The sequence below is a fragment of the Lepidochelys kempii genome, chromosome 4 (genome assembly GCF_965140285.1).
Source record: "Lepidochelys kempii isolate rLepKem1 chromosome 4, rLepKem1.hap1, whole genome shotgun sequence".
Lineage (NCBI taxonomy): Eukaryota > Metazoa > Chordata > Testudines > Cheloniidae > Lepidochelys > Lepidochelys kempii.
Window position 1 is genome coordinate 107653353 of NC_136383.1, and position 27641 is coordinate 107680993.

The 27641-nt window shown below is 44.1% G+C and overlaps 1 protein-coding gene across 1 annotated transcript in view; it reads right to left on the reverse strand.

Annotated features, from left to right (window-relative positions):
* The window catches only part of LOC140910713 (cytosolic beta-glucosidase), a 90967-nt gene that overhangs the window by 39079 nt on the left and 24247 nt on the right, over window positions 1–27641 (reverse strand). Inside the window, exons 2-3 of the mRNA XM_073342389.1 lie at window positions 10096–10295; window positions 2112–2339 (exon numbers count right to left, since the gene is read on the reverse strand). Coding sequence (XP_073198490.1) covers window positions 2112–2339; window positions 10096–10213 — 346 coding nt within the window. The 5' untranslated portion in view covers window positions 10214–10295. The remainder of the gene's footprint in view (window positions 1–2111; window positions 2340–10095; window positions 10296–27641) is intronic.

Here is a 27641-nt window from a genome sequence, read left to right on the forward strand (position 1 = left end):
TGAATCAGTTCACGTGAATGGTTTTTATTTGAAAGGACATTGCTTTAAGGTTTCTAATTCTTCTTAATTCTTTGTAGAAATGTTTATACAGAAGACAGTGGCCTTTCCATGATATGCAGCTACAATTGCTTCAACAGATCACTGCACAGGACAAGTGAGCTCCTGCCTAATGAAACGCCCTTCCAATGCCCTTTCGCTAAATGTAAAGTTCATAAAATTAACCAGGCAGCTGTTTAAAAGAGGGATCAAGTGAACATTTTCAAAAATGATATTTAGTTGAGTTTGGTCAAAATGTTGTTAGCTTTTTTTCTTACCAACTCTATGGCTGTTCACTATTTCCTACCCTCTCTTCTAAATAACACAGCCTGTTCAATAGGCAGCTCTGTGGCATATGAATAGCACCTGTGGTGCTACCTGAAAGAAATTGTGTTCCTCAGAAATAAAACTAAGGATACTCAGCCAAATTTAATTTTCATTTGCCACAAAAAGCATCCAAACTAAAGGGCAAATCCTGCCCCGGGGCATAGCCTTAATGCTTAGAAATTCTGGTGATGGTGGGATGGAATCTTCCCATCCCTTTCCCATTCAGCTGGTGACATGAAGTGCATTTTCCTCCCCACCTCCTGCTGCCAAATTGGTCCTTATTAGAACACCTCAAAGATATGGTCTCTCCTCGGAAGGCTGGAGTCACTCCTGCACCCATGCTGTTCAGAAGGATATGGCTGGATGGTCTGCTGTCTATGGATCAACCCACTCTCATGGCTCCTGCATATCCACCATCTCCTTATGGCAGAAGCTGTGATCTGCAGAATGCAGGAGGTGAATAGAGGTCTGCACGGGCAACCCAAATTCTGAAACCTGAACACTCTTAGCACAACCTTATTGGTTCTGTGTGTATGGATCTGCACAGCCCTGGAGTGGGGAATTTGCTAATAAATCTTCCCCCTCATTCTCTTTCCAGCCCTTCCCTTTCTTGAATGTGGGGGGAGGAAAGAACACCCAGGGTGAAGACTGCCCAAGAGCTCAAAGATTGACATCTCCCCAGAAGGAGTAGTCCAGGTAGCAACAAGGAAAGGGTGAGGAACTCTTCAGACACAGCTACCATCCAATTCTATTTCCTTTTTGTTTTGTTAGGGACATTTTCCTTCTGCTGATGGCTGTTTGTTCCGACCCCTCCTCTTACTCTGTTCCTGATGCAGTTTCACTCCCCCTAGTCTTCACATTCTCCTCCAATCCTCCTCACCCTGTTTCCCTTTCCTCTGCACTCAATATTGCCTTTCCCTTCCTTTGCTTATTAGCTCAGCCAAGACCCTTTCCTCTTGCCAATTCTCTCTGAAGTGAAAAAGAACAAATGTGGAACCAACATATTTGCCAACCGTCAATTCTTTGCATACATTGCAGCTCTTTTCTCCCACCCTATTCCTGTCTTGCCATCTTACACTATATAGTCTCCTTGGAGCTCTTTGTAGTCTCTTTTTTTCCCCTCGTGTTTGTACAGCACCTAGCACAATGCCTACCCAGTCTGGAATGAACCTAAAGCCACTAGTGGAAAACAAATAATAAAAATGAACTGTGAGATCCCCTCTCATTGACCAGCCAAGGAGTATATTGCTTGAGTACCTGCAGAAAAGTCTGTCCCACTTAGACAATGTATGCTATTCAGTGTGCAATTCAGAATGTCAGTAGATTATGCTGATACACTATCCACATGCATTTGCCAATACTGTCAAATATGGGATGGATTGATTGATTTGTTTATATGCTTTCCTCTTATTTGCTTCGCAAGTTCTGCAGAGGTTCATTGTAACTTTGCACAATCCCACGAAATAGAACAATTTATCATCACTTTTTAAAAAATTTAGAACAGGCAAAAAATACCTGGTAGGGAACATAATACTCATCCCATCCCAAAAGATCATGATATCCAAGGGGATCTAGAGTATTAATTAGGAAGTTGTTGCAAACCTATAAAAAATCATCCCATAATTACTCTGAAAAAAACTTGCAATTTCAAAGCTACACTGCAGAATAGCATACTGGATTAATTATGCCAGACTGCAGCAATAACCTTGAATTAAAGCTGCAACCTTCTATTTTTAAGAAACAATTGCCTTTCTGGTTGATGAAACCTGTCGTCCCATCAGGTAACAGACGTGACCAGGAAAGAGAAAAGCGATAATGAGTCAATCCAAGCTGTTTGATACATTTCAAATCTTCCTCCCACAGAGTGTAGCTGCCACAAGCTACATCACCAGTCTGGTTCTTGAAAACTCGATCTCCTCCCTGATGGGTGAATGTGTCCCAAACATTAGGGCCCTTTCCATCTGCATTCCAGCCTCCTGATTAAAAAACAAAACTGAATCGTTAGACTTTTGACATCAAAAGACATATGTTGAATGTAAATATTTATCACATAAAGTGGACACAAGAATCTCAGTACCTTGTAAGTAAATCAAACCGGGCTTTCTCTAGTTCTTTCACTTAAAATGAATAGTTTTTTTTCAAGCTATAGAACATTTGTATTAAGTTCTGCGTTTATTCATGGTTTTGTCACTGCTCACTATTTGAAAAATCTGTTTCAAACAGCACGTACAGAGGTTCTGACACACTGCATATTATTGTTAGCCAAAGATCAGATGCTTGTGAATCTTCTGAGATATTAACAAAAAGTATTTGCTAATGCAACTTCCACCCATGAACGTAAAGGGTCTGTCCATATCAAAGAAAGCCTTTAGGATATGAAAAATACATCCAACAAATAGGCACTTATGGCTTTCTGGATGTCCTTTGAAAGTCCTGACAGTCTGTTAAGAAGAAAGGAATGCCATTATGAGCCATGGCCCTAGGCATGTATAATATGAATTAATAACAAAGCTCTGTGAAACTTCTGCCTTTTGCTTAGACAAACGTTCATGGAAAAACTGCAAAGATTTCCACTAAATTAAATTTTACACTACACGGTCACAATCTCTGCACCATTTTCTGCATTCTGATTATGCTGGGATATTGTGTAGTGTTTTTGAAAACTGAGGTAGAGAAATCACCATTAAAAATTCAGTATTTGGCCCTGAGTATTTAGTATTTAGTATTGAGATCTGAGATACCACAGTGTATAAACTGAGTAAATGCAGATTTCTTTATGACAATCATTGCAGTCTTTGCAAAACCATGTTGTAATATGTGCAAATGTTTAATGTGAAAAGCCCTAGAAATCCCCATCCCTGAAAAGTACAGTTAAATCACAAAACTCAGAATATGCCAAAATTCTCCAGTTTCCTTTACAAGCAAAATTTTTCAAAGCTCCAGTTAATGCATGTTTCCTGGGTTACTGTCTAAAAACTAAAATGACATTGTAGGTTAAAATCATGTATAAATTAAATATCAGTTGGCTGTAAGATTAATACCTATATAATAGCTACATATCAATCCTCAGTAAAAGTGTTTTAATAATCAATTAGTATCATAGAAATTAGAGATGGAAGAGCCCTATTAGGAGGTCATCCAGTCCATCCCCTGCCAATGTGAGATTGCTCCCTAAAGTATATTCAGTACTTAATGCACATCTGTCTTGTTAAATTTAAGTTTAATGCAAGGTTAAGCATATTGCAGACACTTAATTTAAAGTGTTACTAGAATCTGTAATATCATTTCGATAGCCTAGTTTCTGAAAGATCATTGTCATATTTCATATTCTTTACAGAATTTTGTAACAGTACACAAGCACCAGTACAGCTACCTAAGGTTATTCAGTAAATTGAGCTCTTCTTTGGGACAGCCTTCAAACTAGGTCCATTTTTAGATCTAACAACTCTGAGTGTCCCTTAAGGTTCAAGTTTTCCCACAACACAGTGCTGCAGTATTCTCAGATATATACAGTGCTGAAAGTTTTCCACGGGTAGTATTTGACTTTAGTAGTTGCATGTTAAGTAAAGATTCAAATTATTCTCCCAGGAAAACACTCAAAGTAAAGTAAAGAATAATTATTTTGTATTATCTAAGGGTTTTAGAGTATTTAAAAGGCAGATTCTGTTTGCCCAAAATTAGACACAAGATGCCCAGTTCTGGGTCATAACATGGCCCCTTTGCAGTGCTCTTCTTGGGCAGCTAAGAATTCCCCAGGCATGTAGGAATTCCCAACTGGCACAAACTCTTCCACCTTCTTTATCCAGTCTACTCAGCAAGTGGGGAGAGTGCCAGGGATTGAATGGGATAGGACAGAAGCACCTTGGTGGTTCTCAGCCAGTGTTAGCACCCCAGAGTGGCTGATGCAAAGTAGCTGTTTGAGGCCGCTATAAGATACATTGGAGCTAAACTGGCCTCCAGACCAGCTTCAGGACTGAAGAAGAGCAAAGGTCAGGATCTGGTCATACATTTCAGCTATTGTACACACAGCTGATTGGCCAAATCACTCTAGACTATATTTATATGCCCTCAGATATTTAAAATAATGATTATAGACCATTTATATTTCAATGCACATACCTCAGTCTTTACAATTATTAAAATGGAATGCATTGGAGTAGTTCTCCTTTAAAAATTAAGTTACAGCAGGAATAGCAGTGCCCACTATTTTTAAGGTTTTATTTGCCTTTCCAAACTAATCTCTTTGCACTCAGTTGTACCTTTCCAGAACCCTCACCTTTTGGGTTGAAGTTTTCTAGACTTGGTCTCCAGCCAAAGGTGAATATTTGCTTAATATAGCTCAGCTTGCTCATACAGAGTGAGTGAAGAAAATATGTTTTTACCATTACTAAAAATTCTTGCAATTTTTCTCTTTCTCTTTTTTTAAAGAGCTCTAGTACAGAGTTGAAATTTAGCATAGAAATGGCCCTCAGTAAGGAGAAGTGCCTTGGAGTGTTCTGGTGAAAATTGATTTTGATTTGACTGAGTCATGCAGCTTTGAAAGCTGCACTTTGAGCATGCAGAGTACAATTGGTGTGATTTTTTTTAGCACTTTGAAATATATTGAGTGAAGTAGGCTGAACTGTGCATAAATACATAGCTGATAGTGAAAAATAAAGTACACTCTGAGACCTTGCCTCATTCACTGTGCAACTTGTGATATGTGCAACAGTTGAGTTGGGCTCCACAACTCTCGACTCAGTCACACTGCCTTGTCAGGTAAAAGCTGTATAGCTCCTAGGCTTTGAAGAGTGAGTTAACCTCTATGGACCTCCTCAGTTTTGTGGGGATAGGGTATTTCCAATAGTGTCTAGCTGAATATTTTCACATTATAGATTTAAAAAAAATTTTTTTTAATAAAACCCTGGGAACATTAAAGTTGCTCATTGTCAAGACTGGGTCATGGGCAGCCAGCCTGGATCTGGAGGATGTCCAAAGTGATCACTTTTCTAAAACCCGAAAAGGACCCACACAATGCGGCAAGCTACCAACCAATCTTTCTGCTATCTGTCATCTTTAAAGTCCTGGAGCAGCTTGTCCTCCAGCGTATGTCTCCAGAGGTGGAGATAACTCTCAGCTTCAACCAAGCTGGCTTCCAGAAGAGTCAAAGCATATGGACCAAATCCTGGGCCTCGCTACATATACAGAAAATGGGTTTCAACAGAACTTGAAGACAGGAGCTGTTTTCTTGGGCCTGACAGCGGTCTACGATACAGTATGTCACACTGGACTTCTGGTAAAACTATTAAGAGTTCTTCCAGAATGGGTGGTGGACATTGCTGAACTTCTACTTCATGACAGTCATTTGCCGGTACATATGGGAGACAGAACAAATGCATGGAGAAGATAATCCAGTGGTTTACCCCGATGCTTTGTGCTTGAACCCACCCTTTTCAGTCTGTACACAAATGACCTGCCACTGACTCAGTCATATGAGTTTATCTTTGCAGATCACATCTGCTGTGCGACACAGTCATTCTCCTTCACCAAATTGGAGAACATCTTGAACACCGACTTAGCCAAGATGGCAGCCTACTGGAGCAGTTGGTGCCTCCAACCAAGTACGACCATGACAGTTTTGAGCATCTTCCAACTCCACAATGCAAGCACTAATGGTAAGTTAGACATCTTTCTTAAGAGCAAACAACTGAAACATGAGGCAAAACCTGTCTACCTTGGTGTCACATTGGACTGCACTTTGACTTTTCATGACCATCTAAAAAATACTGCTGCCAAAATCAGGACTGAGAATAATCGAATCAGCAAATTAACCAGTTTGACATGGGACACAGGCACACAGACACTTCACACATCGGCTCTGGCACTGTGCTATTTCTCAGCAGAATACTGTGTGGTGTTGTTGGCCTCACACTAAATTGGTTAATGTCAAATTGAACTCGACCATGCATACCATCACAGGCACCGTGCACCCCACTTGTATTCCATGGCTACCAGTTCTGAGCAATATAGCCCCTCCACACATTCATCACAGAGAGTCTATAGCCAGACTGGTGGAGAAGCTACGTGCCAACCCAGGGCTCCAACTGTACACAGACATTTTTAGTCACCGCAGAGGCCAACTTAAGTTGAGGTGTCCATTGTTGTCTCAACTGCCAGATCAGAATCTGTCAACAGCAACCCTATGGCGCAGTGAGTGGTCAGCTGAAGAAGTTTGGAATGGTTTCCTTGGTGCTGATCTGACCATTCGACAACTGGGATTTGACCTGCCACAGGACAGGTTCTGAACTGATGAAGGAATATTCGCAGCCAACATCTACACCTGGGGTATGTGCAATGACCCACTTTGTCAGTGTGGCCTTCATTAGTCTATGGAGCATGTTGTTGATGAGCGTGAACTGACTAAATTTCATGTGTGACGTGTCATTCCATATTCTTTATGAAAATATGCCTATGATGTGAATATGACATAACAGATATACTTCATGCAAGATGGCTCCTGTGAGAGATCATTGGAAAGATTATAATTTTACTGGATGAGATTATCCAATTTGTATGCCTGTATTATTTCTGTATCTGAAGTTAGGAATATAGACTATGTATCTGTATTTCAATATGCTACTGTGGGTGATGCCCACTGCTAACACTTCAGGTACAAAAATGGAAAAGCCAGACAAGCTGCATGGCTCATCAACAAGGACAATGGACTGTAAAAGAGCTTAGTCTTCCTGTGAACATGTGGGTCAGCCTATGAAGAATGGCTACATGGGCCCTACAGAGTCAGGTGGTCTTGTCACCTGATACTAAAACGTTATCTGGGACTTCTTGTAACTTTCCACTCTAGGGGAAGGGGGGGTCAAGTTTGGGAAACAAAGGATTCCCGCCTTATGTAAATCCTATTTCAGGGTGGAGAGGAAGGCAAACAGGACTCCTCCTCTCCATGGTCTGTCTGCCCAAGAAGAAAGACTGCAAAGGGGAAGGCAAGGAGGGGTGCCAGATGAGACAGGGGTCCAGTCTGAAACGGAATATAACTGGAACTCTGAACCACAGAAACTTTGCAAACTGCCTGCAACAATATCTAGGGTGAGAAATACTATTTATAACCAATTTCTTTAGTGAAATTAGCTTAGTTTGCATGTTTGATTTCATTTGCTTAGTAATCTGCTTTGTTCTGTTTGTTACCCCTTTTACCACTTAAACTCTGCCTTTTATAGTTAGTAACATTTGTTTCGTTTATTATTAAACCCAGTTTCTGTAATTTCTAACTGGGGGGGCAAGAAGTGTGTACACCTCCCTCCACATTGAGGGAAGGGGCGAATTTCATAATATATCTTTGGGTCTGCACTCCAAGGGAGGTGGATATCTGAGTGCTGGAGCAAGTCCTTAAGCTGAGTCTTCCCAGAGCTGATCTTCAGCTGGGTGTGGCCCTGCCTGTGTGTGTGTTAGAGGAGTTTTAAGAGTCTAGCTCAGCAAGATAAGTTAAAGGGGGCCCATGCTGGCAGAAGAGGTAGACTCAGTGGTATCTCAGTACATCAGGTGGCTTCCCAAGGGGTCCAACCTGTCACATCATGGTGGCTTTAGGGCCCTTCATTCTGCAGATGAAGCCTCTGCCAGGTGGCTCAGCAAGCACTGCAAATGCTAGAAGAAGAAGAAGCCAGTCTAGTGGATAAAGACAGGGCCACACATCAGGAATCAGAGTCATTTGTCAATCTACAGTCAAGTACCCAGGAGTAAGAAGCAGAAGGCAAAGCCAAATCATAAACTTGGTAACAGAGTCAGGAGATAAATGCTGGGGTCAGGGATCAGGACCAGCATAAGGAAGCAGGCTCTGTAGCAGCATCTAGCTGGAGTTCCACCTAGTTGATCAACAACTTTCTTGTATCTTTTCAAGATTAAAGTATGTCCAGACCAATCAGGAATTAGCAATGTCCTGTCAATGGGGCCCTTCATGGGTGGCAAATTCTGCGGTGTGTGTGTGCCTCTGATGCTCATGATTCACCAAGTGTTTCTGATGCCATGCATGGCACCAGTTGCCACCCAGGGAATCAGCAGACCTAGTGCTGCTCCATATACTCATCTAGCCACTCAGAAGGCAGGATGTGATATAATACTAAGCTTCCATGTGAATTTCAGCTTGGGGAATAGAGGAGTAGTTTCCACTCTTCCCCAGGGCCCATGGAAGCTGTCCTCAGCAGGAGAAAATGGGTAAGAAAGAGACAGCAGGCTGGGCTTCCCCGAGTTTCCCACCACCTCAAACCTGCAGGTAAAGCTGAATTTATGCTGTTTCCCCCTCTGTGGTTTGAGACTTGCCCCTTTTGAGGGATATGAAAAGGATTTAGAATTAGGCCCCAAAGATGGCGTTTTACACCTGACATTGTATTTCTTCGGTTTTAGAGAGTAAAGAGGTCATAGTGCCCCAATCTCCTTCCCTCCATTACTCCAAGCTTTGATTATCACTCTCTGGTCTTCAAGGGTTCCCCTGCGACCTTTCTTCCAGTTGCTCCAGTCAGACCACTTGCTTGAGGCTCCTCCAAATCCCTGAAGTGTTGCCATCTTCTCATCAACCTGCTTTCTACTGTCTCCTTCCACCTACCTCTCCTACAGGGATCCTGTCTCCCTCCAAACCCCACAGCCTCCAACACCCACCTCATATACTCCAAACCTGCTCCCCTAGCCTCCTCTGTCCACATCATTCTCACTAACACCTGATTCCATGTGCCCCCAACTTCCCCACAGTGCCAGCCCACAAATACTTGCTTCCACTTTACATTGCCCCCTCATCCATAAGCCAACAACTGCTTTGGGTCTGGTGTCCCTACCCTTCTGGTCTCTCAAGCCCTAGCTACCCCCACACACATGTGGGAGGTCTGGGAGCCTTATCCCATCCCCTCTCACAATCTCTGGAATGGTCAGTGAGCTACCCTCCATCTGTTCATGGGGATTCACCAGAGAGGATCACTGTCCTTCAGTCCTCTGAACAGGTACTATGGATGTTTATGTGAAGGAATGCTCACAAACGGAAGATGGCTGAGCTCTGCTTTCTAAAGGCAGGTCGCAGAAGAAGTTCGGCACCAGTGGGTGAGTTTCCCTATCATGGAAGTCCAAGAAAATGTAGGCCGGGCTTCTTCTGAGCACAGGAAAATCCTGCCCACTGTGGAAAGGGATCCCAAAAGCCTAGCACGGACCTCCCAGTCTGCTGTCCTTCATACTTCCAGGAGATGGGTTCTTCCTTGTGCCTCTCCCACCAACACCTGCTTCTAGGGAATTAATTATGATTGTAACTTACATGAACACCTGTTCTCACTTCTTTGGGCATGAGGAGGCCCTTGCAAGCTAAGCAATCTGCTCATGTCTACCCCAACAGAAAGGAGAGAGTGAAGGCCTAGTGGGAATGTAACCTGCTCCTGCTTCCTTTTCCCACCTTGATCACTAGGAGGAAGGATGCATACTTACCTTCCCCACCTGCCATCTGGTCTTGTTTCTGGGATTTGGGGATAGGTTTTCCCACCCCAGCTGTTCAGGGCAAGGAGCAGTTAAGTGGGAAATGTCACATGGAGCTGCACAAGAGTTAAAAACTATGCAATGGGCCAAAACGGAACATGGAATCCCATCCCCTCCACCTGTCCTCTCAATATTGGAGACTTTTGGATCCAGACTTCATGACTTGGGTCCCATCTTTGCTTCAAAACTATTTAACGCCCTCCTCCCTTCCTTTGGCATATGGAAATCTGATACCTTCAACTTGATAAGCTGCTGTAGCAGCACCCCAAGCAAATCCACTGGGGAAAGAAATGTCTTCTGGGTGCCAGCCACGAGGGGCGGGAGCAAAGGAGGCAGTAGTAGCTGAAGCCATGTGGCTGGTGGATCTGGGCCTCCTGTGGGGCTGACACCGTGCCTCCTGGATGGACTGCTCTTCCACTTGCGATAAGCAGATTCTGTATCAAACACAAACACAGGAAAATAAACCCTGAGCAGCTTCACTCTCTGAAGGACAAATTGTTGCAACCATATCTTACATGTCTCATGATCTGAACACAGAGGCTTAGCTCAGCCTCCCACGCACACGGAAAGGGGAGGGGCAGCAGTGCAGCAAGCTCCAAGGGCCTGGTGTACAAGTAGCTCCTTCCTGTGCAAGGTACTGGGCTGTCCAGATCAGGCCTCTGTCCTTCCCTGCCCATGTAAGCTGCCAGACTACCCATACCTAGAGCTACTTACTCTGAATAAGGTAATGAGCCACCCAGACAGAAGCTCCTCCCACTTTCCTGTAAATCACTCAAACCTGGACCCCACTCTTTTTCTGGCACTGAGTCCCCCCCCACATCCCCACTCCGTACATGGCCCAGATCTGGTCTGGTTTGGTCACATTACAGCACATAGTAAGGGCCGTTGCCCCCAGTGTGTGGGATTGTAACATTCAAGCTTGTGACTGCTGCATGTTTCCTCTACTTATCTATGGTTAGGTATTCACTGCACCTGGTCAAGGAGAGTCTGAGGAGGGAGGCCCTTTGTAAACAGACACTCAAAACTATAAAGGCCCTAGCTAACTGATATGTGTGAAACTTCAAACATGGCACGCTAGATGGCACTATTGCAACTTCTTTTTCAGACACTGCAAGAGCTGTTTTCCCTCTCTGGATTACAGTAAACACATATTGATTTATGCTAAGGTCAGTATCCCCGTTTATTGGACCAATGGGCTACATACACCTCCTGAGAAATTCAGATGCTAGCCATGACACCCAACTCTTTGTATTTCTGTCTTGTGTTGTATTATTTGCCTTTGCTTGTACCCTTTGATTTATAAACCTTTCCAGGTGGGGATCTGTTACAAACACACCTACCACTGCAATGCATCATGCACATTAATAATAATTTATATAGCCTTGTAAGTCAGATAAAAAATTGACATTGCCTGAAAATCATTTATGCAGTTATGTACAATCTCTTACCAAAGCTAGTTTTTTGTTGTCTTTTTTTTAATGAAACAAGCAACTTTTATCAGAAAAAAGGTCAGTTTAAAGTTGTAGAACAGTTGAATTAATTCCAAAGGTGCACATTATAGAGCCAGACTGTGCTGATGCAATATAAAATAACAGGAGTGCATCACAACAGGAGTGCATTTCCTCAAACATCTCTCAAAGTTTTGCTCACTCCTTAGAGGTAATATCCCTTCATAGATATTAAGGTCAGAAGGGACCATTATGATCATCTAGTCTGACCTACACAATGCAGGCCACCAAATCTCACCCACCCACTCCTGCAATAAAACTCTCACCTATGTCTGAGCTACTGAAGTCCTCAAATCATGGAGGAACTAAAGGGGAATGAGGCAGTTCATACAAACATGTTCCAAAAGCATGTGCTGATGTATGGTAGTGTCAAACATCCATTCTCCTTTACACATTTTTTATAAATGGGGGGGGGGGAGCATGATGTGATGTATTAGCAACTCTTCCCATGGAAGCAGCCTTCTTAGAAATGTACCAATAAAATTGTTAAAGTGTTAATTTAAGTTCACAGCGGTTAATACCAAATAGCACCTTGCAATATCCAAGAAGGTGAGCATTATGTGTTAACTATGAAACTCACCCTGGGACATACTAAATCTTGATTAATGGGTGTGCATGAATCAGAATAACTATGTATAATTTTACAACAGTCAACATTACACTAGGTGCTTCACAAAGATTGTAAATTGCACAAAGTCCCTGCTCAGTAGTACACACAGTTCAATTTCATATGTGACATAATATGTGGGGAACTAAACAATGGGAGTGGCAGACAGTTGTCACTGGAGTAAGAATGTGCAGCTCTGTAAAACATACAAAATAGGTTATTTAAGAAAGAATCACTATTGACTCTTGTAGGTGTTGTGAAAGAGGTGGGTCTTAAGGAAGGATCTGAACCCATAGAGGGCAGAGATATGGGGAACCAGTTCAAGGAGAATATCCTAGGTGAAAAGGGGCCTGGACACAGTTGTGGTAGAAGTGGACTAAAGCTGCCATCATTATTCAATCAGAGTGGGTGTGGGGTGATGAGATAACCGACTAGGTCAGAAAAGTAGGCAGAGACAGAAAGATGCAGGGCTTGGAGACAGTCTCTTCTTGCCCCCGTGCTATTTAGTAGCAAACTGTTCCAGCCTCACTCCCAGCTTTTTCTTTCCCCACTCTAGCAAACCCAATCCAATGTGAAATCTAATATTCCAGTGTTTTGTCTGCAGCTTCATACAAATCCAGAGCTGAATTTAATTATTCAAATCCAGACCCGAATTCACATTGGTTCCAGATCAGACTCATTTTTGTTTTTAAACCTGCAGCGGCACAGACCACAGCTTGGACTTGAACCAGGCTTTCCCAGAACAAGACTGAGCTTCTCCTTACTTTGATGTACCCAGATAGGGATTTTTTTTACTGAGTCAACTAGGCCTGAAAGCAATTGGTTCAAGGGCTAGTCACCAACCCAATCAAGTAAGTATGTATCTCACTAGGGCTTGGCCTACACTTGCAATTTATGTCCGTATAACTACTTTGCTCAGGGGTGTGGAAAATATACAGCCCTTAGCAATGCAGTTATACCAGGGGCAGGCAAACTTTTTGCCCTGAGAGCCGCATCTGGTTTCTGAAATTGTGTGGAGGGCTGGTTAGGGGAGGCTGTGCCTCCCCAAACAGCCAGGCATGGCCCAGCCCTGGCCCCCTATCTCACCCCCCCCCCCGCTTCTTGCCCTCTGAGGCCCCCCCCGGGACTCCTACCCCATCCACCCTCCCTGCTCCCTGTGCCCTGACTGCCCCCCCGCCGCCCCATCCAACCCCTCCTCTCCTTCGAAGCCCTTCCCCCATTCAACCCCCATTCCCCACCCTCTGACCACCCTGACCCCTATTCACGCCCCTGACCACCCCCTGAACTCCCCTGTCCTCTATCCAACCCCTCCTCCCCCACACCCTGCCCCCTTACCACGCTGCCTGGAGCACCGGTGGCTGGCGGTGTGGCTGCACCAGGACAGGCAGCCATGCCGTGCAGCGCAGCACAGAGCAGCGGGTCAGGTCAGGCTCTGCAGCCCCGCTGTCCAGAATATTGCGCTGCGCGGCAGTGTGGCTGCAGGGGAGGGGGGACAGCCTCCCAGGCCAGGAGCTCAGGAGCTGGGCAGGATGGCCCCATGAGCCGGAAGCGGCCCATGGGCCGTAGTTTCCCCACCTCTGAGTTATACGGACCTAAATCCCAGTGTACATAGTGCTATGTCAGCAGGAGGGCTTCTCCTGTCAACATAGCTCCCGCCTGTCAGGGAGGTGGAGTACCTACACCAGTGGGAGAAGTCCTCCCTTTGGCATAGGTCGAGTCTTCATTCAAGTGGCTTGGGATCTGTGAATGTCCATATTTAGCAGTTTCAGTAATACAGTTTTGCTTCATAAGCAACTCTAGGTCTGTTCTGTCTTTGGACTGGAGAGTTGAGGAGAAGAAACTTGCATTTCCATACCACCATACTGAAGTGTCTGTCGAATTGTGTCATGATGAGAATTAATTTTTTTAAACAACAATAATCTGGGATTAGAAAAGGCAGATCCAATCAGGGATAGTTCATTTTAAGGATACATCTTTGGTTATAATAACCAGTTCAGCCCAACCATACAGACAAAATACCAAAGCAAAACTCTGCTGCCTTCATCATTCAAGTTGCATCATTCAAGCTGCCTTGCCATTCAAGTTGAATTACTATCCCAGGTAAAACAATGGAACAGGTATTGAGAAAATAAAGGTACTAAATATCTTCAGGACTTCCAGACAAACAATTGTTTTTTGCATAAATTAATGAATGGCAAGCAGGAACTAAACTGTCATGTATCCGAATTTTAGTAAATCTTTTGATATAGTTGTCACACAGTCTGTAGAGGCCCACGACTGCGTGTGCCAGCCTCAGGGCAGACTGTCAAAAACAGGACAGACACCCCAAACTGGTGATGTGTTCTATAATTAGATTTCATCAGACCAGTAACAGATGTGCACTTCTGGATCATTATACCTGTCTTACCATGTTTCAGAGTAACAGCCATGTTAGTCTGTATTTGCAAAAAGAAAAGGAGTACTTGTGGCACCTTAGAGACTAAGCAATTTATTTGAGCATAAGCTTTTGTGAGCTGCAGCTCACTTCATCGGATGCATACTGTGGAAAGTATAGAAGATCTTTTATACACACAAAGCATGAAAAAATGGGTCACGCTCCTTACAATGATCACTTTAGATAAGCTATTACCAGCAGGAGAGTGGGGTGGGGGGAGAGAAAACCTTTTGTAGTGGTAAACACCCATTTTTTCATGCTTTGTGTGTATAAAAGATCTTCTGTACTTTCCACAGTATGCATCCGATGAAGTGAGCTGTAGCTCACGAAAGCTTATGCTCAAATAAATTGGTTAGTCTCTAAGGTGCCACAAGTACTCCTTTTCTTTTTGTCTTACCATGGAGTCTCAGACAGTCCCCTTAGGCTCCCCAGTCTATCTTGCTATCCAGACAAACTGGACTTAGTGATAAATGGTCACTTACACCAAAAATCACACAATATTCAGGTTGTTTCCAGTCCCAAGACACTAGTCACTTACCCCAGATAAATCGGTACCCTTGATCTTACACCAAAGATAACACCTGTAGCCAATTCTGTAATAAACCATTGAAAGGTGTATTAACTAGTAAAAAGAAAACGTTATTTACAGGTTAAAGCAAGCAAACATATACACACAAATAAGTTATTACCTAAATCCTAAGAGTGACAGAGTGGCTGGGTCATTACACATATTGAATCTATTTCCACATGTTAAGTATCCTCACACTTTCTTGTCAACTGTCTAAATGGGCCATCTTGATTATCACTACAAAAGTTTTTTTTCTCCTGCTGATAATAGCTCATCTTAATTAATTAGCCTTTTACAGTTTGTATGGCAAATTCCACCTTCTCTGTATGTGTATATATATAATCGTCTTACTATATGTTCCATTCAATGCATCCAATGAAGTGGGCTGTAGCCCACGAAAGCTTATGCTCTAATACATTTGTTAGTCTCTAAGGTGCCACACGTACTCCTGTTTTGTTTTGTTTTGTTTTAGAGTTGTAATGATCGGTCAATTCAAAGTTGTCTTTCAGGGCAGACCCAGGCTTAACTCCTGGGGATCTCTGCCTCAGTTTAGAGTCTCTAGTCCTATCAGAGTTCAAAACAGCAAAGAGAGATAGAAAGTTTTCCTGTGTCTTTGTTTTATTTCCTTCATTAAGCTTTTAAATTCACAGGATGAGCTTCCTTGCATGTAACATTTACAACGTGTGATAGGGCCATTAATCAATCCTTTGTATTGCGATGTTCCTTGATGGCCCCTTTTGATTTTGATAATCCTTGTGAATGGGTAGGGGGACAATTCCAGTGCCTGGGGTCACAAGTTCAGAGCAAACATTTTCAAAGTTATAAAGCAAAACTTATATATTTTTTATTGCATGAAATACTGACATTACAAGTGAGTTTAATGCATGCAGCAATTTACAAGCACTTCCTAGAGTCTAAGCACTAAATACATTTTTATATGACTAATACCTACTTTAAGCAAAATTAAAATACAGATGAGCTGGTCTGGTCTTCAGCTATGAGTTTGTTAGTTCTTAGCTAACATCTGCAGCCTGGGCAAAAGCTGGCATCAGTGTCACAATAGTGTTTGAAAATCCTGTTCTCAAAACTTAATTCAAATTGGTTTGAAGATAAGTCATGTGGACTGCAGTGAAGAGTAATAATAAACAATAACTTTGAGGGGAGTTGTTCAGTACAGTATGCAGATTGGAATTACTTCTAATCCTGTTTAATAACTTCAATAATGAGCTAGAAGAGGGAGTAAATGGTACATTAATGAAATCTGCAGATATATTAAAATGGGAGGAGCTGAGCACACAACTGAAGATGGAGAAAATACAAAGGGGCAGAGTTAGATTAGAAACATGGACGGAATGTAACAATGAGATTCAACTTGGAAAATGGCAAAATGATATCTGAGTAAAAAAACTGAAAAATATTTAGAGAGGTAGAAATCTGGAGAGCAATAATGCTAAAAGAGACGTAGAGATAAAAATATTGAGAAATTAGACACGACTTTGCAATCCAATATGGCAGCAAAAAGGTCAATGAAACTTTAGGCTGACTAATCAGAGTCATGTCACATGCCCATCTTAATGCAGCTCTGAGCCACCGCATGTGGAATACTGAATTTAGCTCTGGGCAGTTTATAACCAGAAAAACAGACTACCAGGAGGATATCCAGAGAACAGCAATAAATTGTTATGCAGCTGGAGGAATCTGTTTATGAAGAAAAGTTAAAAGAGTGAAGCATGTTTAGCTGGCAGAAAGTACTTCAGAAAGCTGGGAGACATAGCTGCAAGACCACCTGCCCATGAAGGAGAGGATCATGAAGGTGGTGGGGTGATAGGGAAAGCTGAAGGTTTTCCTAATGGTAATGACAACCACAGGCGCCGACTTTCCAATGTGCTGGGGCGTGCTCGATCTCCGGCTCTGCCCCAGGACCCTGCCCCCATTCCGATCCTGCCCCCATTCCACCCCTTCCCCCAAAGCCCCACCCTCACCCGCCTCTTCCCCCCTGCCCTGCCTCTTCCCAACCCCACTCCATTCCTGTCCCACATGTTCCTGCTCCATTCTGCTCCCTTCCCTGAGTGTGCCACGCCCTCACTCCTTCCCCCTTATACCCCAGAGCCTCCTGCATGCCATGAAACAGCTGATTGTGGCGGCCGGGAGGCACTGGGAGGAAGGGGGAGGCGCTGATCAGGTGGGCCCGCAGGCAGGCAGGATGCACTAGGGGGCTAGGGGGAGTTGATAGGAGGGGCTGCCGGTGGGTGCACAGCACTCACCCTTTTTTCCCCCTGGGTGCTGCAGCCCCGGAACACTCGTAGAGTCAGCACCCATGATCACAACGTGCAGTACAATTTTCAGTACCACTAGACAAACTGTACTTATGTTCTAGCATGGACTTTCAAATGCTAAATGTAGGAGCCACAAAGTGGTATTCCATGTTAGTAGTGAGCCTTCACAAGCCATTGTAGTTCTTGGACTGATACTGCCAAATGAGTGGTCCTGTGCCATTAATGTTTGGGCTACCTTCCTCTGTATGAAGTTTAAAATGGAACTGGCCATTCAAAAGCTGGTCGTTGCTACTGCCACAATAATATTCCACTAGTAGGTCGGACTGGGTTTTGGTCCAGACTCTTGCATATGCATAGATCAAACACAAAGCCTTGCATGTGGAGACCCATGCTTTTTTTATATACCGCTTCAGATTGTCCTGTTTTCTAGCATTTCTGGATTTTTCGCCTTCTAAGTGATCAAGCACAAAAACAACAATAAATTGTCATGTTAAAAGTGTCAACAATGTACAGCACAGCTGATGCATTTGAGAATCAATGCAAAACAACCCAGAATACTTAATGGCCAGGGGAAGGGTCCTCTTTTGAAAAAAAAAAACCCAACAAAAACAAAAAAACACTGTTCTCTGGACCAACACCTATTTGCTAAGGCTGGATGAGATAGCTGCCTAGATTTTCCAAGCATTCACAAGCAGTTGGTAGAAGTGCATGGGCAAACTAGCTTGATATGACTTTTAAAGGAAAATATTTGCTGTGTTTAATCATGTGTGCTGCAGTAACCAGCTACAAACCTGGTGGCTGAACTTTGTGACTTTCTCCTTACCCATAACAATTTCACATTTGGGGACAATGTATACCTTCAAGTCAGTGGCACTGCTATGGGTACGCGCATGGCCCCACAGTATGCCAACATTTTTATGGCTCACTTAGAACAACGCTTCCTCAGCTCTCATCCCCTAATGCCCCTACTCTACTTGCGCTACATTGATGACATCTTCATCATCTGGACCCATGGAAAAGAAGCCCTTGAGGAATTCCACCATGATTTCAACAATTTCCATCCCACCATCAACCTCAGCCTGGACCAGTCCACACAAGAGATCCACTTCCTGGACACTACGGTGCTAATAAGCGATGGTCACATAAACACCACCCTATACCGGAAACCTACTGACTGCTATACTTACCTACATGCCTCCAGCTTTCATCCAGACCACATCACACAATCCATTGTCTACAGCCAAGCTCTACGATACAACCGCACTTGCTCCAATCCCTCAGACAGAGACAAACACCTACAAGATCTCTATCAAGCATTCTTAAAACTACAATATCCACCTCCTGAAGTGAAGAAACGGATTGACAGAGCCAGAAGAGTACCCAGAAGTCACCTACTACAGGACAGGCCCAACAAAGAAAGTAACAGAATACCACGAGCCTTCACCTTCAGCCCCCAACTAAAACCTCTCCAGCGCATCATCAAGGATCTACAACCTACCCTGAAGGATGATCCCTCACTCTCACAGATCTTGGGAGACAGACCAGTCCTCGCTTACAGCAAGCCCCCCGACCTGAAGCAAATACTCACCAGCAACCACACACCATAGAGCACAACAAAAACACTAACCCAGGAACCTATCCTTGCAACAAAGCCCGTTGCCAACTCTGTCCACATATCTATTCAAGGGACACCATCATAGGACCTAATCAAATCAGTCACACCACCAGGGGCTCGTTCACCTGCACTTCTACAGTGTGATATATACCATCATGTGCCACCAATGCCCCTCTGCCATGTACATTGGCCAAACCGGACAGTCTCTACTCAAAAGAATAAATGGACACAAATCAGACGTCAAGAATTATAATATTCAAAAACCAGTCGGAGAACACTTCAACCTCCTTGGACACTCGATTACAGACCTAAAAGTGGCAATTCTTCAACAAAAAAACTTCAAAACCAGACTCCAACGAGAAACTGCAGAACTGGAATTAATTTGCAAACTGGACACAATTAACTTAGGCTTGAATAAAGACTGGGAGTGGATGAATATTGACACAAACTAAAAACTATTTCCCCATGCTAATTTTTCCCCTACTGTTACTCACACCTTCTTGTCAACTGTTTGAAATGGGCAATCCTGATTATCATTACAAAAGTTTTTTTTCTCCTGCCAATAATAGCCCACCTTAGTTGATTAGTCTCATTAGAGTTGGTATGGCAACCCCAATTTTTTCATGTTCTCTGTGTGTATATATATCTCTCCTCCTATTGTATTTTCCACTGCATGCATCTGATGAAGTGGGTTTTAGCCCATGAAAGCTTATGCCCAAATAAATTTGTTAGTCTCTATGGTGCCACAAGTACTCCTCGTTCTTTTTGTTAGAAACCTGTTACACCCAGCATATTTCCATGTGTAAGTGTACAAAGAAACCTAAAAGCCTTAAGTGGATTTGATTGAATCCTCTTTCCTTTTTGGAAGAGGAAAAAAGATGTGAAAATAGTATGTTTTTACAATTAACACTGGACAGTGCCTAAAAGCACCCGTAGCTCATTCTTCCCTCTCCTAGGATTTTCACCAGTCAGGATCTGTTGGGTGCTTAGCACTTTTGAAAATCAAGGTCAGTGATTTTGGTTTATCACGTAGGTTGTGATATTAATTCTTTGCTTGGAAAGAATGAGAAATTAAACATCAAAAATGTCTATGTATTTGACATACGGTCCAAATTTTCAAAACCTGACCTCCATTGATATGCAGGCATACCACACATACAAATTGTTTATGATTTGTAATTTGCATTCTCATTTTTGAGCACCATCACATTTACAGTTCAGAAAGCTGTCTCCTATCCATGCAAGTGATAGAGTCCATCACTTCTGAGCATAGGCTCAAATATCTGCACAGAACTGGAGGCCAGGTTTGGGCTTTATTGAAAATTTGATCCTACATGTCAAACGTATAAATATGTAGGATGCTTTGTTTGTGTTTTATGATAAAAACATTTTAAAAAATATTTAGGTCTGGTGACTGAGAAAAAGGCTGAAGTGTTTTACTTTGACAACATACATACTTGTTGGAATGTGAGTTAGTATCTGTCACTATTTAACATGCTGGTCATTCTGAAAGGGTAGCTTCCCTTCTGTTGACAGGTAAGTAGTAGCTTGTGTTTGGGGCGAGTTTTTTCCTCCTATGAAACCTTGTTCTGTTTTAGTCTATGTAGTGCTCTCACATTCCCTTGGTAGATTTAGAGTATACAGATATTGATTTAAGCAGATCACTTGAATGAGAAGGTAATATGCTCTAGTGAATGGGACACTGGACTGAGACTCAGGAAATCTAGGCTCCTTTCCCCGCTCTGCCACTGACTTGCTGTATGAACTCTGTGCCTCTGTTCCTCCTCCCAGTCTTTGTCTGCCTTATCTTTTTACATTGTAAACTCTTCAAACCAGGAACTGTCTTACAGGACCTAGCACAGGGGTTGGCAACCTTCGGCACACAGCCCAGCAGCGTAATCCACTGGCGGGCCACGAGACATTTTATTTTACGTTGACCGTCTGCAGGCACGGTCCCCAGGAGCTCGCAGTGGCCGCGGTTCACTGTTCCCAGCCAATGGGAGCTGCAGGAAGAGGCACGGGCGGCAGGGATGTGCTGGCGGCCACTTCCTGCAGCTCCCATTGGCTGGGAATGGCAAACCACAGCCACTGGGAGCTGTGGGGGGCCATGCCTGCAGACGGTCAACGTAAACAAAATGTCTCATGGCCCGTCAGCAGATTACCCTGATGGGCTGCGTGCCGAAGGTTGCCGACTCCTGACCTAACAGAATGGCACCCCAATCTCAGCTACCTGGGAACTGCTGCAATATAAAAGCAAAATAAATGTTAAATTAATATAAAATTATTCCCCAAACTATTATTCAATATGCAATGAGCACTATTGAAATGTTAGCTTCCCTCGCCAAAGTTTAGCAGCCTAGGACAAAACTGATCTTCCCTTCTATTTTCAATAATTTAATTTCTATGCTTTCACATATATATTTTTCAATTGCAAGTCATACATATTTAGCTATATTAGTCAAAGGAACCTGCTATGATTGATTCAGCAATGAGCCAACTCTGACTATAACCCATAAGCATGAGCCCAGCATTTTTTACATTTATGGCAAAGTCACTACATTTGTTTTCAGAAGTAGATATAAACAGTGACACTTGCTTTCATAGCAGTGAACCTGTATCTTTTGTTTTCTTTTCCCATATAAATGTCATTTCTAATTACACTGACAATGACTCATGCCGTTGACTATCACTTCAGAGAACATACTTGAAAAACCAGTCAGATTTAAGCATTCCCATTATATAAGTAGATTTATTTACTGTATTTACATAAAATTCACTTCCATATACCAGCAAGATGATGCTACCAACTATTAAGCAGCAACACTCTGTGAGAGAGAGTAGTTGATATTACTTTTCCAAAGATTTGTGCTATGCCATTATATTGTAAATATTTTTTTTTTGCTTTTGCAAGAAATACTTGTTTATTGTACTCTTCATTTTTATCCTGCAAAATATTAGCAAACACTATCGCAAGCACCTGGAATGTGAGATAAGTAGCACAGCGGTACTTTAATTTGACAAAGTAATCTAAATACCTATTTGGAATCCAGTAAATACAGGTTATTTTTCAAATAACTTATGCTATATATTTTTGTTGTTGTTCCAAGCGCAACTACAGACATGCAGTGATGTCTGGGGATGATGATGGTGTTCTGGAAATATCACAAAACACATACCTGACCCTGAAGCTAAACAAATAGAATCAAAAGAAAAAAATTCAATACATCCAGTCTTTGACATGGCTGTCTCTTGCTTGATTTAAACACATAAATGAAAAAAGATGAAAGGATATGGTATGTATAATGGTGTAGCACTGACCTTTTTATCATCACAGAGGTTGTCTACTTAACAAAAAAGTCACTTGGATGAATACAATATCTCATTCAATTTCAGCTCTTTAGATCTTTCCTCATGTTTTAGTTCAGTTCAGAGAAAATTGAATGGTTGCATAGTAAAGATGAAATCATACACATTTCTCCTCTTCTGATAAAGTACTAAAGACATTTATAAACATATAATGGAATGAAAAGTGGAGTTTATAATTAAACTGGGCTTTTCTTTGCATCCATTTCTCTCTCTCTCTCTCTCTTTCTCTCTCTCTCTCTCCCTCAATTGCTATTTTTGCAATTTGTGCTGGTGACTACACCTAGTAATAGATGCTGCAGCCACCCTTTTGACTTGCTCTTGACTAGTAACCGACAAACACCCAGAAAGAGGCACTGCCATGAAGATGTGAGAACACTACTACTGGGTGAACGTCCAAAATCTTCGGGATCATTTCCTGATCATCCTCGGTCTCATCCTCACTCCACTACCATAGTGCTTTAGCGACCAGAAATTAGTGGACGCCAGCATGAAATCAGACAAGGTCTTGAAATGGCTTCTGGAACGCCAGCAACAAGCAGGACAGCAACAACAGCAACACTTGTAGCTGTTGCAGCAGGTTACTAGCCAACAACAGCAGATGATGCGGGAGTTGGTCATCCAGCATCAAGCCCAACAGGAAAGGCTGGTCCAACAAATGGTGGTGTTACTACGGCCAGGCAGGCCTTTAGTCACCCCTTTAGCAGACCCTGACCCAGGATCTCTACCACTGGGCCTCCCACTACAGCTCTCGACGATGGGGCCCGGGGACAATCCCGAGGCCTTTCTCATGACTTTTGAGAGGGTGGCCACCACTGCGCGATAGCCCGCAGGACACTGGCCCACCCTCTTAGCCCCTTACTTAATGAGGCCAGCCCGGGTGGCTTACCACTACCTTGACCACCAGGATGCCCTGGACTATGAAAGTGAAGGTGGCCATACTAGACCAGATCGATATCAGCCCCGAGATGTGCTGCCAACACTTTCTTCATGAAGGGTCCCTTTTAGCGGCTAGATCACAAGCGGTGGCTCAACATCTCCAGGACTATGCTTGGCAATGGCTGGAGCCTGACAAGCAGTTTGGCACTCAAGTGGTGGAAGCGGCAATTCTGGACCAGTTCATCCAATTCCTCCTGGCCGGGGGTAAGGAGTGGGTGCATAGACACTGCCCCATGATGCTTACAGAAATGGTGGGACTGATGTAGGATTATTTGGAGGCTAAAACGATGGAACCCCGACTCCGCAATCCTGAAGAACACAGGGGGAAACCCCACCAGGCCCCACTGGGAGAACTACAACAGAGCTGACCTGACCAGAACAGACTTGCCGCCTGGAGGCCTCTGTTATGAATGTGTTCAAGAGGGGCATTTTTGACAAGGTTGCCTCTATAGGGACTGCAGTTACAGGCAGGTCTGGGTAGCCTGTCCCCAGGCTCGGAAGAGGGGTCCAGGGAAGCTCAGGGTCCTGGTGCTCTTTGAAGGAATTCCTACGACAGTGCTGATTGACTCTGGCTGTAGCCAAAACTCTCGTCTGAGGCGACTTGGTACCAGCTCTCGAGCCAGATGCAACCCCCATCCATGTACAATGGGTCCATGGAGACCTACATTCTTATCCTACTGCCTGGATATAACACTGAAGTACAGACCTCTCGGTCAGTGTGACACCCAGGCTGGCCTATCCAGTGATTCTGGGGCGGAACTAGGGGCAGTGGTTCCTAGAACTACTGCAAGAGTCTGCTCAGTACCCTCCAATAGGAGAGGGCAAAGGGCCAACAAAAAAGGGGCTACTCAGGAGGGACTGGGATGATGACCTGGGGGGAAGGCCCTCGGAGTCTGCTGAGACTCCGGTTCCCTCGCCTACCCAAATGGATTCCTCCATCAATGATGCGCAGCTGGAGCTCAAACGCAATGGTGACTTTATCCAGAAACAAAGAGAGGACCCTACGCTTAGTCATGCCTGAGAGCAGGCCACCACTAGATATCAAGGGGAGGGAGAGGACATTTCCCCAAGGCCCAATGTTTGAAATATGGCAAGACTGCCTCTATCAGCTGGTGGAAGAGGCACAGACTAGAGAATTACTCTGTCAGCTGCTGGTTCCTTGGAAGTTGCGCCAGGGCCTTTTATACCTTGCTCATTTGGTGTCCTGGGCAGGGCACCTCAGAAGAGAAAAGACCCTCCAAAAGGTGGCGCTGCAGTTCTTCTGGCCGGGTATCCACCAGGAGCTGAAGAATTATTTGTGCCTCATACCCAGAGTGCCAACACACGGGCCCGAAAGAAGTGCCAAAAGCATCCCTCATCCTCCTCCCCATGGTTGGGGTCCCCTTTGAGCAAATAGGACTGACTTGTTGGGCCACTAAAAAAGAGTGCCTGCAGCCACCAGTATATCCTCGTGATTGTGGATTATGCGACCAGGTACCCAGAAGCAGTCTCAATACAGACTGCCACTGCCCCGAGATAGCCGCCAAATTCAACAAGGTCTTCATCCGGGTGGGGAGACCCTGTGAAATCTTAATGGACCAGGGGACAAATGTGACCTCCCGCTTGATGGCTGACCTCTGCCATCTCTTAGCTATATGAGCCCTCAGAACTTCCCTATACCATCCCCAGACAGGTGGATTGGTGGAATGTTTTAACAAGACCTTGAAGAACCTGCTATGCAAATTTGTGGAAGAGGACCTGTGCATTGGGATATGCTCTCCCAACCTCATTGTTTGCCATATGGGAGGTACCCCAAGCATCAACGGGGTTCTCCCCCTTCGAATTCCTGCATGGAAGAGAACCCCATGGCATCCTCGAAACTTCTGAAGGAAGGCTGGGAAGGACAAGAGACACAGGCGAAGGTGGCTATCCAGCATGTGCTATAGCTATGAGAGAGGCTTCAGATGCTAGAGACCTTCGCCAGAGACAACGGGAGGCAGGCGCAGCAGATACAGGCACAACAGTATAACAAGGGAGCCAGGCTACAGAGCTTTGAACATGGAGACCGGGTCCTAATCCTGCTGCCCTCAACAGAATCCAAACCCTTGGCTAAGTGGCAGGGCCCCTTTGAAGTCACGCAGCGGATCGGGCCAGTCAATTATGAGGTCCAGCTACCAGGCCGGTGCCACGAGACATGTACATAGCACATCAATTTACTAAAGGCCTGGAGGAGCAAGGAGGCCTTATTGATCCCTCCCTGCCACCCCAAACCACAGTTAAGATCCCTGGCCGATGAGCTGTCTGCCCATCAATACCCAAGTGTGTGCATGTGAGAGAGAGGATCTGAGTCACACAAGAGTGAGTAGACGTGTGAGGCATATTTAATAATGGAAGATCAGGGCGATGGTGCAAGTGATCCTACTACACCCACCCCGCCCAAAAAGCTCGCATCAGAAACTGCACATTCAATGACAATTGGCTAAATGAAACAGACTAAAGATTGGCTGGTAAAATGTGCTGATAACATCATTGATAACAAATGTCTGTTTGTTTTATCTCTCTAGATAAGTGATGGGTTGTGGAGTTGCCTTGTGGTTGGAGGTGAGAATGCAACGGGCTTGCCTTGTGCGGGGGTGAGGGGGCAGGTTTTTTGCATTTCAAAGGTGATAGCCCTATTGCTAGCACATAGCTATGTTGGAATCACGTCTTTACCACAAACTCAGCTGATTAGGTTACGTAGTCTTTGAGATAGTTTGGTCTCCTCAACAGGTAACCACATTGTGAATGTCGTATCTCTGTCTCCCTGTCCCCTGTCTCTGACTCCAGGAAACCATCTCTCTGTGGAATCTCCTCTCTCCCTATGGGGTTGGCCTCCTGATGGTTCTCTGTCTCTACGCTCTGTAATTATCTCTTAGATTCTCTGACCCAAGAGGAGTCGTAATGTGGTCATCACTATCTGATGTGCCATTTCCCTCTTGTATAAGTCTGACTGAATCTTTCTGAGATCTACTTCTCCTCTTGCACGCACGACTAAAATGGTTGAACATGCCACATTCCCTGCAATGTTGTCCAAGCATGGGCTACTTCTCATTTACCCACTCCTAGGACTGCTGTGAGGTTTCAGGCAGTGGTGAGCTTCACGGTGGTGCAGCTCTCTCTGTTTTGTTCCCCAATAAGGTTAAAGGTTTTGCTTTCCTGCTATTGTCCTCCTGAATAGCCAGGTCCATGTACAGCTCAAACTCCTCTCACCTGGTCCATCAGGCTAGGTTTGTGTCTGCAAAATCCAGAGCTCCGGGGGGCTTCAGACCGAGTTCTATGGCTCACGCTGCCAGCGACTGCACTGCAGAGAATACACAGCTCGGCTGCTGCTACCATGTTTTGGTAGCAAAGAGTGAAGCTGAATGCAGTTAAGCTGAACAAGTGGGACTCTATTAAACCCTGTACATTGCTCTGTCCATGTGGCTGCATAGCTTCCAGCCTAACTCCCCGTGTTCCCTGTGTTCTCATCAATAACAGTCCTTCAAGGGAACATGGGCCCTCTGACTCACAGGTGCCAACTTTCATTTTTCTGGGTGAATGCTCCACCCCTCCTCTGCCCTCTCCCACCAGTGCCCTGCCCTCGCTCTGCCTCTTCCTGCCCACGCTCCATCCTCTCCCCCAAACGCCTCCTCCCACCGCTGAACAGCTGATCGGTGGAGGCCACCGAATAGTTGATCAATAGCTGCTGGGTGCTGAGCACCCACTATGTTTTCCCCAGGTGTGCTCCAGCCCTGGAGCACCACACAGTCGGAGCCTATGCTCTGATAACACTTCCACTGATCATGATAGTCCAGTCTCACACAGCATGAAAAGAGAAGCATGTAGCAAAAGCACAGCACAGCAGCTTCACAAACGATATGGACTGCAGCATGCAAAGCAAGAGGAATATCCAAAAGTAGGAAAAAACATACATGAAGTGCCACAAAGCAAATCATTTTGCATGAGCATGCTGGTCAGGCCAACAGAAAAACATGGGGCACACAATTCATGCAATTGAAGAACAGCTCCATGGAGATAAGTTTCATAACAAAGACAACGTTATTTTTGGCTCCAATACAGAATAAGGAAGAGGACACTGATGAAGCATGTGTAACTATCTTAATGGATCCAGAAAAAATACCTATTACATTTGAAAATTGACACCGGGACACAAGTAAACTGCATCCCTGATATAGAATATCAGAAAAATCTAGTCCATACCAGGACACTAATATCCTGTGTCATCAAGACTATCAGGATATACAGAGCATCCACTCCATATTCTGGGGAAAGGCAATGTTAAATGCAGGTATAAGGAAAATAGTCTAAAATCTAAATTTCTGTGTCATAAACACACCAGCAAAACCAGTGCTGGGACTGACAGCTTTCAAATCAATAAACTCAATAAAAATCCTCAGGGTAGTAGAATCCATAAAAGGAGCTTTCACAGCAGAGGAAATTAAGAAAAGATTT